This window comes from Lepidochelys kempii, chromosome 2 (assembly GCF_965140265.1).
Source record: "Lepidochelys kempii isolate rLepKem1 chromosome 2, rLepKem1.hap2, whole genome shotgun sequence".
In the NCBI taxonomy this organism is placed as follows: Eukaryota; Metazoa; Chordata; order Testudines; family Cheloniidae; genus Lepidochelys; species Lepidochelys kempii.
This window is the reverse complement of record NC_133257.1, coordinates 43,204,259-43,218,184: the sequence shown is the minus strand read 5'-3', so window position 1 is coordinate 43,218,184 and position 13,926 is coordinate 43,204,259. Positions and strand designations below refer to the sequence as shown.

Genomic DNA, 13,926 nt, shown 5'->3' with positions numbered 1-13,926 from the left:
GGGCAGGGGGTCCACGCGGGCGGGCACTTTCCTCCCGCGCCCGCACGGGGCCAGGCTCCCTCCAAAAAGGCAGCCCCTTCCCCGCCCCGTGCGCCTGCACCCTCCCAGCGGGGCAAGGATAGCGAGGGAGCAGGGCAGGATCCCGAGCCAGACGCCCTGCACCCCGAGCCAGTCCCCCCCCAGCCCCCAAGCACAGGGAGACCCCCCCCTCCACATACCCCCACTCCACACACGGCCTCCCCTGCCCCGTTCACGGGTGGGAGGCAATGCGGGTCTCCCGCGGGCACCCGCCACCCCGCGCTAAGTCACTCAGCCGGGGGGAGGGGAGCCCCCTCCTCACACGCCCCCCCCGTTTTACCCTCTCTGGGCGGTATAATGGGGCCAGCCAGGGGCTGGATTAGCCGCCCCAGCCGGATTCCCCACCCCCCTCCCTCCCTGCACCGAGCCAGTCTCCCTCCAAAACCTCAGGCACCGGCGCCCCGGCCCCCACTCCAACAGGGGCCAGCGCGGAAGGGGGTCACCCCAGGGCTGGGGGGCAGGGGGCTGCAGCCGACACCCCCCCCGTCACCCCGCGGAGGGAGGCGCAGCCCCCGGCGTGCCCAGGGCCCCCATGCTCAGAGAGGCTCGCAGGGGGCGCCCGGGGGCGGGATGGGGAGCGCCCGCCAGACACCTCTCCCCAGCCACTCTCCCTCCAAAACAGCGCCCGGGCGGGCATCCCGCCGCGCCACCCGCCGCGGCCCCGCCACCGCGCGGGGCCCAGTCCCCGCCGATCGCCCCGGAGCGGGCCCTCCAGAGCCGGGGCGCCGCCGCCGACCCCCGGGCCCGCCGCCCCCCAGCCCGCAGGAGGGGGCGGTACAGGCACCTCAGCGCCTTGTCCCCCCACCCCGGCCCATCTGTCCCCCCCGCCTCGCCGCGTCCCGCCCCGGCCCTGCCCCAGGCTCGGGGACACCCCCTCATGCATTGCCCGCCAGCCTGTCTGCCCGCCCCCCAGACCCTTCAGCCGGGCGCACCTCACCCGCGGTCGGCCGGCTCACTGCTGCTCAGCTGGCGCCGGCGCCAAGTCCCTATATACTGCCGCCCGGGCCCTCCCCTGCGCATGCGCAAGTGCGTCCCGGCTCATCACCCCCCGTCATCGTCCCTCCCTGCAACACCCGCGCCTTACTCACCCCCCACGCAGCACAGGGCACCCCCAGCCTGCTGCACTCTCCAGCAGTCCGACAAGCCTCCAGAGATCAACAGTCCCCCACCCTCCCTCTCCCATGCAGCCAGGGCACCCTTGGACAGCCTTCCCTGTCTCATGTGCTCTGCCTGCCCCCACCACGGCCAGGGCACCCACTGGACAGCCTTCCCTGCCCCCAACACAGCCAGGGCACCCACTGGACAGCCTTCCCTGCCCCCACCACAGCCAGGGCACCCGCTAGGCAGCCTTCCCTGCCCCTATGTGCTCTGCCCCCAACACAGCCAGGGCACCCACTGAACAGCCTTCCCTGTCCCATATGCTCTGCCTGCCCCCAGCAGGCCATGGCACCCACTGGACAGCCTTCCCTGCCCCCAACACAGCCAGGGCACCCACTGGACAGCCTTCCCTGCCCCCAACACAGCCAGGGCACCCACTGGACAGCCTTCCCTGCCCCTATGTGCTCTGCTGCCCCCAACACAGCCAGGGCACCCACTGGACAGCCTTCCCTGCCCCCAACACAGCCAGGGCACCCACTGGACAGCCTTCCCTGCCCCTATGTGCTCTGCCCCCAACACAGCCAGGGCACCCACTGAACAGCCTTCCCTGCCCCATATGCTCTGCCTGCCCCCAGCAGGCCATGGCACCCACTGGACAGCCTTCCCTGCCCCATGTGCTCTGCTGCCCCCGCCACAGCCAGGGCACCCACTGGACAGCCTTCCCTGCCTCCAACACAGCCAGGGCACCTGCTAGGCAGCCTTCCCTACCCCTATGTGCTCTGCCCCCAACACAGCCAGGGCCCCACCTAGACAGCCTTCCCTGCCCCCAACATGGCCCAGGGCACCCCGACTTGCTGCTCCCAGGGGCAGGGGAGGGCACAGCAGCCTCATCCCTGCAGGGATATGCAGCCTCATCTCAGGTTCCCCATGCTCCCATAGAGGCACCGACCTACATACAATTCTGCTCTGCCCCAGTCCAGTACACTACACGCCAGGCGGCTGCAACTCCCAAAGGGAGGTCATTCGCCAGCAGCAGCCTCACGCCCAGCCCCCCCCCCACACACACACACAGCAGGAACTCCCTACACCTCTCCCCGTCGCCTCCGGCCCGGCCCATGCAATGCGCCCGGGATTCCTGCTCGGGGGGTGCAGCAAGGAACAGCACAGCTGTCCCCACCCGACGCCTTCCCCCTACAGCCAGAACACGCCGCAGCCCGGCGCGGAGCTCCACCCCCGGGCGGAGTCAGGGCCAGCCTCGAGCCAATGGGGAGGGAGTTAGGGCCGACAACGTGGAGCTGGCTGCAAAATGTAAACATAGAGCAGTGCGCGGCGTGGCTCCCATAACAGTGAATTTAAAATCCGGCAGTGTTCTGTTTAACCAGAGAGAAACTAGCTTACACACTGGGAGCAGGTCTTAGCCTTACCCTCACCCGAACCTTCTCCCCTCCCCAGTTTCAATTAGAGGGAGCATTGGCATCACTATGTTTCAGCATCATTTGAGGTCCTTTAATTCTCATTACCCAGGTGCTGTATTACTCTGACATAAAAAGAAAAGGAGTACTTGTGGCACCTTAGAGACTAACCAATTTATTTGAGCATGAGCTTTCGTGAGCTACAGCTCACTTCATCAGATGTTTACCGTGGAAACTGCAGCAGACTTTATATACACACAGAAATATGTATATATAAAGATGTATATGTATATATATATATGTATATATATGTATATATAAATGTGTATATAAAGTCTGCTGCAGTTTCCACGGTAAACATCTGATGAAGTGAGCTGTAGCTCACGAAAGCTCATGCTCAAATAAATTGGTTAGTCTCTAAGGTGCCACAAGTCCTCCTTTTCTTTTTGCGAATACAGACTAACACGGCTGTTCCTCTGAAATCTGACATAAAAGCGCATGATATTTGACAGAAGCCTATGGCTAAATTTGGACCTTCTTTTTGGTCATCATGACTCTCGACATCAACTCACTCCTAAGGCAGCAGCAACTTTGAGTTCAGTGTATCTCTTGAATGTAGCAGACTTTCCCAAGTCTCTCAGTAGGAATGGTGGGCATTTAAAATGTAAAAGTTCCCAAATGTTTCAAAAAACATTAATGTATTTTTAAAAGAGCTCTCAGGTCTAAATTCCACAGAGATTTTGGATAGATGATGTAAGCGATAAGAACAAAGTTTGAGTGCAACCAGAACTCCCCAAAATTAAAAGAAATTCAACTTTACACACAGTTGAGAATACTTAAAAATTAACGTCCTCTTATCCTAGTATTTTTCTTGTCCCCCTCTCTTCCACCTTCTGTGTCTCAGGCCTTGTCTAAACACAAAACTTTCCACATTTTAAAATCTGTTTTAAAATAGATTTAGTTAAACCAATGCAAACTCCTGTGCAGATGTTCTGAAATTGGTTTACAGCTGGTTTAGATCAATTTACCTTTATTCAGTAATTTCAGTATAAGCCAGCAATAAGTCTATTCAAGCATGGTGTACAGAGGGCATACTGATTTAAATAAATACATTTTTAAAACAATTTTGGTTAAAATGGTGCGAGCTCTGTGCATAGACAAGGCCTCAGACACCCCCTTCCTATGTATTGTTGTCTCCTTCCCCTCACCTCTCTAAACACTTCTGTTCTTCCTCCTTCCATTCTCTCCCCATCCCACCACACACACACACACAATGTAATATCACATAACAAAATTACACACCATTTTCTGATATCCTAAAGGCATGACAAAAAGTACAAATATATGTACTTTTTATTCCTTTATTTTTCCATTTCAAAGAGCAATAAAAAACAGTATATTATATCAAAGGTTAAGATGTTATAATAGATTCATTGGCAAACAGACTATTTCAACATGTAGTAAACTCTTTGGAGCAGGGACTGTCTTTCAATTCTGTGTGCACAATGTTTAGTACAATAGAGCCTACATTTCTGTCCACTGCCACAATACAATAAACAACGTCTTACAGTAGTATGTGATAGATACCCAAGGCCAATGTCTTTCACAATTCTACAAAACTGCCACAGAATCTAAGCTTTCCTTTTTGACAAGTTACATTGCTAGTCCTTCTGATTGAGAAAACTTCCAAATGTAAAATCAAAGAAAAAACAATGTGGTGTTTACTGTTCACATCTGTAAGTAGCCTAAAAGCAACCTATGTGATGTGAACTCCCACTATTCATTCCAATGGAGTTAAATTTTGAAAACTAGAAGTGAGAAAATAAAATGCCATTGTTAATTATTTCACGAATGATCATTTTAAAATAAGTGTTCAGTCTATGTGCTTACTACTGATAGGCACAGACAGATATTGGCAAGGATTGTATAACATAAATGCGGAAGAGATGGCCAGCCCTCTGTGGAGATAGAGGCGGTTAGGGACTATTTAGAAAAGCTGGACGTGCACAAGTCCATGGGGCCGGACGAGTTGCATCCGAGAGTGCTGAAGGAATTGGCGGCTGTGATTGCAGAGCCACTGGCCATTATCTTTGAAAACTCGTGGCGAACCGGGGAAGTCCCGGATGACTGGAAAAAGGCTAATGTAGTGCCAATCTTTAAAAAAGGGAAGAAGGAAGATCCTGGGAACTACAGGCCAGTCAGCCTCACCTCAGTCCCTGGAAAAATCATGGAGCAGGTCCTCAAAGAATCAATCCTGAAGCACTTGCATGAGAGGAAAGTGATCAGGAACAGCCAGCATGGATTCACCAAGGGAAGGTCATGCCTGACTAATCTAATCGCCTTTTATGATGAGATTACTGGTTCTGTGGATGAAGGGAAAGCAGTGGATGTATTGTTTCTTGACTTTAGCAAAGCTTTTGACACGGTCTCCCATAGTATTCTTGTCAGCAAGTTAAGGAAGTATGGGCTGGATGAATGCACCATAAGGTGGGTAGAAAGCTGGCTAAATTGTCGGGCTCAACGGGTAGTGATCAATGGCTCCATGTCTAGTTGGCAGCCGGTATCAAGTGGAGTGCCCCAGGGGTCGGTCCTGGGGCCGGTTTTATTCAATATCTTCATAAATGATCTGGAGGATGGTGTGGATTGCACTCTCAGCAAATTTGCGGATGATACTAAACTGGGAGGAGTGGTAGATACGCTGGAGGGGAGGGATAGGATACAGAAGGACCTAGACCAATTGGAAGATTGGGCCAAAAGGAATCTGATGAGGTTCAATAAGGATAAGTGCAGGGTCCTGCACTTAGGACGGAAGAACCCAATGCACAGCTACAGACTAGGGACCGAATGGCTAGGCAGCAGTTCTGCAGAAAAGGACCTAGGGGTGACAGTGGACGAGAAGCTGGATATGAGTCAGCAGTGTGCCCTTGTTGCCAAGAAGGCCAATGGCATTTTGGGATGTATAAGTAGGGGCATAGCGAGCAGATCGAGGGACGTGATCGTTCCCCTCTATTCGACATTGGTGAGGCCTCATCTGGAGTACTGTGTCCAGTTTTGGGCCCCACACTTCAAGAAGGATGTGGATAAATTGGAGAGAGTCCAGCGAAGGGCAACAAAAATGATTAGGGGACTGGAACACATGAGTTATGAGGAGAGGCTGAGGGAGCTGGGATTGTTTAGCCTGCAGAAGAGAAGAATGAGGGGGGATTTGATAGCTGCTTTCAACTACCTGAAAGGGGGTTCCAAAGAGGATGGCTCTAGACTGTTCTCAATGGTAGCAGATGACAGAACGAAGAGTAATGGTCTCAAGTTGCAGTGGGGGAGGTTTAGATTGGATATTAGGAAAAACTTTTTCACTAAGAGGGTGGTGAAACACTGGAATGCGTTACCTAGGGAGGTGGTAGAATCTCCTTCCTTAGAGGTTTTTAAGGTCAGGCTTGACAAAGCCCTGGCTGGGATGATTTAACTGGGAATTGGTCCTGCTTTGAGCAGGGGGTTGGACTAGATGACCTTCTGGGGTCCCTTCCAACCCTGATATTCTATGATTCTATGATTCTATGAACATTAGCACACGTTAACATACCAACTAATACATTTTAACAGTCTATGATACACAAAGGACACTGCCTTTAACACATTAGTTTTAGTTCAGCCAGACTTAACACATGAAAGGCAATATGGCTTCATAAGTCAAACCAAAGAGCCATATTTCTTTGATTCTCAATAGTATCACCTTTCTTCTTTGTCTAGATAGATACATTTGGATCCATTGACCTTTACTCATGATGGAAACACTCAGTAGTCCTACCCTAGGGGAAAACCAGTTTCTTTTGCTTCTAGTCTCAATTACATTGGAAGAAGTTGCTCTGTCAGATAGTCTTACCCTTGTCTCTATGTGGCTGAAAACCTGGTCTTTTGCCTTCAATACTAAAAAAGTTAATGGCTCCCCCAACCACGACCCTATCCTTGTTATTCTCAGTTGCTCCTCAGCCTATTAAGGAGGCACCCATTTCTATATCCCTCCTGAAAGGGTTCCTCTGCAATCCCTACACTGAGGAGCAACACCTGTTAATAATAGTGTATTAACCCTCTCCTTACCTAACACCGCATATGGTCTCACACTGACACTCAGAAAAGAGAGGACTGATTGTCTTCAAATTTTCTAGCACAAATTCACCTCTGAGCTGTGACTAAGCATGAGGAATTTCAGTTCAAGTAGTAGTTTGGGGAGTACATTCTAAGCCACTGAAAATAGGAACATAAAAATAAAATACTGAATGCTTTTCATGATCAAAATACTTTATAAATATATAACTAATTCCCACATCACCCCTATGAAGCAGGTAGAATACTATATCCATTTCATAGAGGGGGGGAAAGTGAGTTAGACGTCAAGGGACTTGCTCTAGCACTGGGTTTCTTGTCACTGCCAACACGCTAGGTCCTCTGAGCTGGGAATTATACGAAGATGTGTCTGGTTCCTGACTGATGAGAGACCAGGCTGATTCAGACAATGCTATCAAACCTGCAGCTGTAGAGGACCCTTGTCTCTTGGGGTTTTTTTCCTACAAAGGCAGGTTGAAGTTAGTTTAACGTTCACTGCTTACACTTCTCTGTGTCGTGCTGTATGATATAGTCAGTGCTGGCTGTAAGCTTCAAAGTGATAATAATTTGAGCCCCAAAGAATCTAAATTTCTCTACATGCCCTCCTCCTTATCTTGGCCATGGCTGGGACACAATGCAGATTTCCTCTCACCAACTTTAACATAGGAAGCCCCCATCCACTATTTCCCATACTCACTCCACAAACACATGCAGCAGTTCTAGACAGATTCCCTATTATCCAACCCCTATAGGTCTACACTTCTGCCCACACCGCTGGCATGGGAAAGGAATGTGGATCAAATGGGGTGGAGGATGTTGCTCCCTGGACCTTGGAGGGCAATCAGATTACTATGCAGAAACCCATGGATTTGCTTGAACTGGCCCTGATCAGAGAGGGGTGGTTAAAGCAGAATTGCAAATACCCACTACTCTGCCTTTCTCTGTTTCTATGCGATGTGTAAATTATTGTCTAACAGACTTTCAGCTTTGAAATGCAAAATTTAATTTCTGGGGTTACAGCTTCAAGTTAAATCTGGAATTTGGTCATTTTAGGCCGTGTTCAGTGGTAACGTTATGGCTACCCCATGAATTTAATGCAAGTAGCATATGTTGAGGTTTGTCTGCCCACTCTGAGGCCTGGTCTACACTAGGAACTTCCATGGTATTGGCTACATCTCTTGGGGTGAGAAAAATCCACACCCATGAGAGATGAAGCTATACCAACCTAACCCCTGCTTGAGACAGTGCTAGGTCAATGGAAGAATTATTATGAACCCCTCCTGCCAGCATACGTAGCGTCTACATTGAAGAGCTACAGTGATGCAGCTGCAGCAGCAGCACTGTAGCATTTTAAGTGTGGACAGACCCCGATTCTTTCTTCCCAGGTTTCAGACCCATCTCCTCATCCACAAAGTGTGTGGCAGCTGGCCCGCTCCCATCTTCCAAGTGCCACAAACCCTGGTAACCAGCAAAGATGCCCAGCTGCTCTGTTTTCTCCTCCCAAAAGGAGGTCTCTGAGAAGACCCATCATAGGAAAAATGTGAGTCTTGTAGCAGTCAGCTAAATTCTCCTTTACACTGAAGTCATATTTTTAGTTATACTTACTGCTGGGACTTCTCTTTGTGTGGTGTAACAATGAGAAGGCCATGTTTTGGGAGGTAGCCTTGTTTTGTGGTACTGCCCAGGACTGGGAGTCAGGAGTTCTGAATTCCATTCCTGGCTATGTGAACTTGGACAAGCTACAATGTCTCTCTGCCTCATGTTCCCCATCCATAACATAAGGATACAGCTTCTGCCTCCCAGAGATGGTAAAGGATTAGTTAGCGTATGTACAAAACTTTCAACATGTAAAGGGACATCTGAATGTTCAACATAATTTACATAGTGCCAGTTCAGTGCACAATTCCTTACAGACAAAAAGGAATGTACAATCTAAATAAAACAAAATGCAATATCAGACGGTGAGATTGTTAAAGGAAAGAAGATGGGGGGAAGGAAAGCAACTATTTTACAAATTAAGTCTTATGTTTCTTTATGATCAGGAACCAGATTTGGAGCTGATCGCGTCAGAACTGCAATTAGTACACAGTAACAAGCCACAGTTTTGCCAAATGGAGGAAAACGTGTTCTTAAGGATTATTTTCCAATCTTTATTACTATTTATGCTTTGTAAGAGGAGCAATATTTAAATGGTTAATGATAAATTGTAAGTGCTAATAGTAAAATTCGAAGGCAGAATTCACATGCCATTGAGATGTACTGGTAAAGTGCCATACAACCCGCAAGTAATATGTTTTATATAATTCAGCAACCTCAAAAAAACAATAGGTGCCTCACTGATACTAGTTCAAAAAGGCTAAAGCTAATATTGCAACAAAGGGTTGTAAATGTGGGCCCTTTCCACAATGAGAATATCTACAGTAGACAATTTTATATGTTTGCCAGCCATGGAAGCAGAACAATGCTAGACACAACTGTGGGTGGTTTTATTTTAATGTTGAACAGTTAGCTTAATAACTGTAAATTGCCATTGGTGCAGATCCTCCAGTTGAAGCCATGATGGAAGTTGTAGTATAGACAGCTCAGGCATTCTGCCTGCTGCTCTAGACAATAGGGTGATAAAACTGCCAGTGACCAGTCTAGATTAGCACTCCCACCATTGGAAATGCACTACTGTTGGACAACAGTGGGAGATTTTCACAATACCTCCATCTCTGTTTAAACTAGGGGAAATGTCAAAAAATGGCCCACTGGTGTTAGCAACATTGGGAGCCTGAGGCCCTTCCTACCCTGGGTCAGGTTTATTTTTGCACCCTGTACTTACACCAATACAAACCTCTAGCATAGAGGCACTGTACGAGTAGCTTATGCATTTCAAACTGGAGTAAGTCACAGCTTACTCCAATGCAGTGCACCTACATTAAGGACACCAGAGCAGTTACATGATGCAAAATATATTGGAGAAAGAGACCAGCAGACAGACAGCCCTGGCAGTGGTGTTGGAACAATTTTTTTACGGGGGTGGAGTGCTGAGAGCCATTGAACAAAACTGTAAACCCTGTATGTGATGGAAACCACTTCAAGCTAGGGGGTGTTGCTGCAGTCCCAGCACTCCTAGTTCGAACATCCCTGAGTCCTGGCTTACATGGGTTGTTTATTACTGCCATGGTTTCTAACCCCATGGTGTAACTAACAGCATTATAAAGGCTGTTGGCAGCCAGTGATCCATTGTTTATATTTAAAAGACATTTTTCAAAAAATCCTCTGTTGCTAACACTGGTTCAGCTCTACTAGCTGCTGCAGGCCTTTTAACAACAATGTTGTTAAGACCTGATCTGAGCAGGATTAGGTAAAACAATGATTAAATTGGTGACAACAGCCCTTGCCCACCCTACACTAGGACTCCCATTGTTGCTTAATTTTTGTGGGACTGAACTATTGTTAGCAATGATGGAAACATTTTAGGAAGTGTACTTGGAATAGACAGGGCTCACCGTAGACCAAACTCAGCACATCATAACCATGTTTGGCACCACAGTACAAAAGCTCAGGGAACACTAGAGCCATGGTATGGGTCAGCAATGGAACTGGAAAAAAGATTACTACCAGCAGTCCACTCTTTGTGGCTGCGTCTCTCTATAGGACCACAGAGTAGTTGAGAAGGTATCCGCTACACGGGCCCCTGTGACCACTTCCCATCGTGGTTCAGTGGACTGTTGAGTCGATCTCTGCTCCCACAATCTCTTAATGTGACTGGGTTTTTAAACAGCTCCCCATTTCCCTCCAGCCACTGGTTTCTTCTCTCAGTGGGGCTCGGAAGAGGGTTGTTGAGCAGCTCTCCAATTCACACCATGTCCTCAACCGTCTTGCCACTAGAATAGGGGAATTTCCTCACCAGTCCTGATCCTTGCTATAGGATGGCTAAGTGACTATCACATTTAGGCCAGGTGTATACTGTAGATAGGGCCTTATGGTGGTAGGATGAGATGGTGCCCTTCCCTTAATCGGCATACTATCAAAACTGAGTTTTATTAATTCACATTTCTCAGCCTGTGTTCAGTCTCCTCTATTCTGAAAGGTTAAATTGTGTTTTAAGGATGTCAAGGGGACAATGGTGTTGCGAACATGTCCTAGCATGACTTTTCCTATGATAGAAATGACTCATTCTCATATATATATATAGAGAGAGAGACACACACAGAAACCTTGACTCTCATTTGCATGTGTCATTGGATGATGAAGTGTGAAAATGGAGGTGGGTTAAGAATATGTACTAAAACTACACTATAAGAAAGCATACACTGCACGGCTGAATCAGAAAATATAATGATTAGGGATCCATTACAGTTTTAACCACTGAAGAGGTGTAATTCAAATGATACTATGGTGATTAGAGCTATATCAATAGCTATGGGCTTGCCTACAAAGAAAAGTTATATTGGTATAAGCTGAGGTGTTAATTTAAACAGATACAATTATGGACACTTTTATTCTGGTATAAGAAAGGCTTTTTTCTGTTTACTTTGGAAGGAGTTTAAGCCAAACTGGAAACAAAAACCCTACTCTTATTCCAGAAAAAGTGTCCATATGAGGAGCTATACCAGCATAGCTATAGCAGTTTAACTACATGGGTATAATTGTACCTGTATAACTGGTAAAAAACTTTCCTTGTAGACAGGCCTCATTATATAGCTCCTTGTTTTCCTAAGCTCATAACCCTCTATATGTTTTTTCCTTTGGGAATGAAAACTTCAACATTGTACTCTCTCAGCAAATGCATGATTTTTTTTTCCCCTGGAAATTCAGTTTGACCATTTTTGAGTTACTTGGAAAATAAAAAAAACACTCCACTGATTTTTTTCATACATAAGAATTACACAGTCACAAATCACAGAACTGGGCTTTTTGAAGTTTACACTTTATTGAACAATACAACAGGTAAAACATACCTGTTCATAGGAATGATCATATTGGGTCAGAGCAGTGGTCCAGCTAGTCACGATCCCATCTCTGACAGGGACTAGTACAACTCGTGCAGAAGAAAGTGCAGGAAATCCCGTAATTCCAGAGAGGTTGCTGTCTTCCCTGGGAACAGATTAACGGTGAGTATCTTCACTGCAGAGATAATTCAAGTTACTTCCCTTGCATTTACCTAGCTCAAGTGCAAGTGGCTACACTGTGAAAATAACACACGGCTGTATTCACACTAGTAATGCACTCATTCATGTATGGCACATCCAGGTGGATCCTACCATTATTCTTTCCACTGCAGTAAGTTGAGCAGCTCTATGTATTTTTTTTCCCGCTCAGAAAACTGGGGGGAGACCTTATCTGTTCTTTCTGGGCACACAGGAGGAAATATGGGAAGGCATTGGAGGACTAGCAGCACTCAAACAGAGCTAGCCTGGCTCCATGCTACAGAGCAGCGCTGTTAGCACCTGATAGATTGGCTGACCGATTGTGGGTATAGGGTAAACCTAACACGAGCATAATCTAAATTAGATGTCAACACAAGACAAGAGATTGTGTGTGGGGATAGGACTCAAGTAAGTAGCAACACTCAAATTTACATTAACTTTGAAGCCCTATAATGTAATGAACTTTTATAATTGATTTCAATGAATAAGTGCTTTCAGGTGTCAACATTCAGAAATGTATTGATAAATCTATTTTACAGGCAGATGGGGTCACTCTACCCTTGGATTAGCAGATTGCCAGTTAACTCAAGGTAAAGGCTAGTGCTCACTTATGGGGCCCAGTGAGCATGTGAAGTGTCTACACTTGCTTTCACAAAGCAATTAGATACCACAAATTAACTGTCAACTAACTCTAGATAAAAGTCTAGTGAAGACTCCCTTACAGAGGCAGCATACCCTCTACCTTGGCTTCCCAGACAACCCCTCTTTAAATGAAGTGTTTGACTCGTATCTGCAAATTATCTCTTCCCATTACAGGGTCACCAAGTCTATGTTATTTGGCTAGGGCACTGCCCAAGGTGATATGCCATGAAATATGTATAATATGTATGTTCAGCTATATGTGACCATCCACATAAGGAGCTCATTGCTGACAATGAGTGTTAGCAATTCTCTCCCCTGCCCTTCCCCACCCCCCAAAACTCTTCTTATTGGTACTGAAAGTGGTTTAAATTGCCACTGAAAGGAGTACAAGACTTTTAGCACCATTATGTGTAATAAGGACCTAGTAGAACAATATTTTGATGATGCTTGATGTAGTGGGAGAAAGCTATTTACAGTACCCATCTACAGCAGCAGTTAAACCATTTTCAATATCAGGTGAAGGGAGGGGGCAAAGGAGAGACACTCATAGGCCCCATCTCCACTAGGGTTCAATGCCACTGATGTTAACATTAGCAGAAGACACTCAGCAAATGTTAAGAACATCAGCTAGTCCTATATGAAGCAAGTCTAATCAGTATTGTGTTCAAAACTGCCAGCAGCCAGTGGGATGTCTAGACCAGAGTTCCCAGGGCAAATACTGGTAGGTGAAGTTAAACCAGTGGGATGTTTTTGAACATTTTGCTATCAGAGACAAGACCATTGCTTACTGTATCCAGCAGCAATGGGTCATTTTCCTAGTACAGGCCATACCTTCCTGTATCCTTAACAGCATCTCAGAATCCTCACTTGGACCAAGATTCTGTGGCTTTTGTATGGTAATTTGGCAAACAGTTGGAGGCAGACACCCCTTATAAGGAAGGTTGGGCCATGCATCATTGGAAAGGTATCAGAGTGGTAGCCGTGTTTGTTCTCTGTCAGCAAAAACAACGAGGAGTAGTTGTAGTACCTTAGAGACTAACAAATTTATTTGGGCATAAGCTTTCGTGGGCTAAAACCCACTTCATCAGATGCATGGAGTGGAAAATACAGTAGGAAGATAGATACATAGTACATGAAAAGATGGGGGTTGCCTTACCAACCCTCATCTTTGTGTGTGTATAATTAATTAATTAATAAATAATAATAATAATAATAATTAATTAATTATACACACACAAAGATGAGGGTTGGTAAGGCAACCCCCATCTTTTCATGTACTATGTATCTATCTTCCTACTGTATTTTCCACTCCATGCATCTGATGAAGTGGGTTTAGCCCACAAAAACTTATGCCCAAATAAATTTGTTAGTCTCTAAGATGCCACCAGTACCCCTCGTTTTTTCCTTCATTGGAAAGGTAGAATCCTCACAGATATTTAGTATTGATTTGACGTCGG

General features: G+C 46.9%; 1 protein-coding gene across 4 annotated transcripts in view; it reads right to left on the bottom strand.

The window, feature by feature from the left end:
• CCNE2 (cyclin E2) overlaps nt 1-13,926 on the bottom strand; it is an 86,762-nt gene that overhangs the window by 18,288 nt on the left and 54,548 nt on the right. The window contains exon 2 of one of the 4 annotated variants that reach the window (XM_073330540.1): nt 11,639-11,774. In XM_073330540.1, the coding sequence (XP_073186641.1) occupies nt 11,639-11,658 (20 nt within the window). In that variant the 5' untranslated portion in view covers nt 11,659-11,774. Of the gene's footprint in view, nt 1-1,010; nt 1,086-11,638; nt 11,775-13,926 lie in introns of those variants that run through there. The other 3 variants (XM_073330543.1, XM_073330542.1, XM_073330541.1) reach the window with 3 other exon arrangements.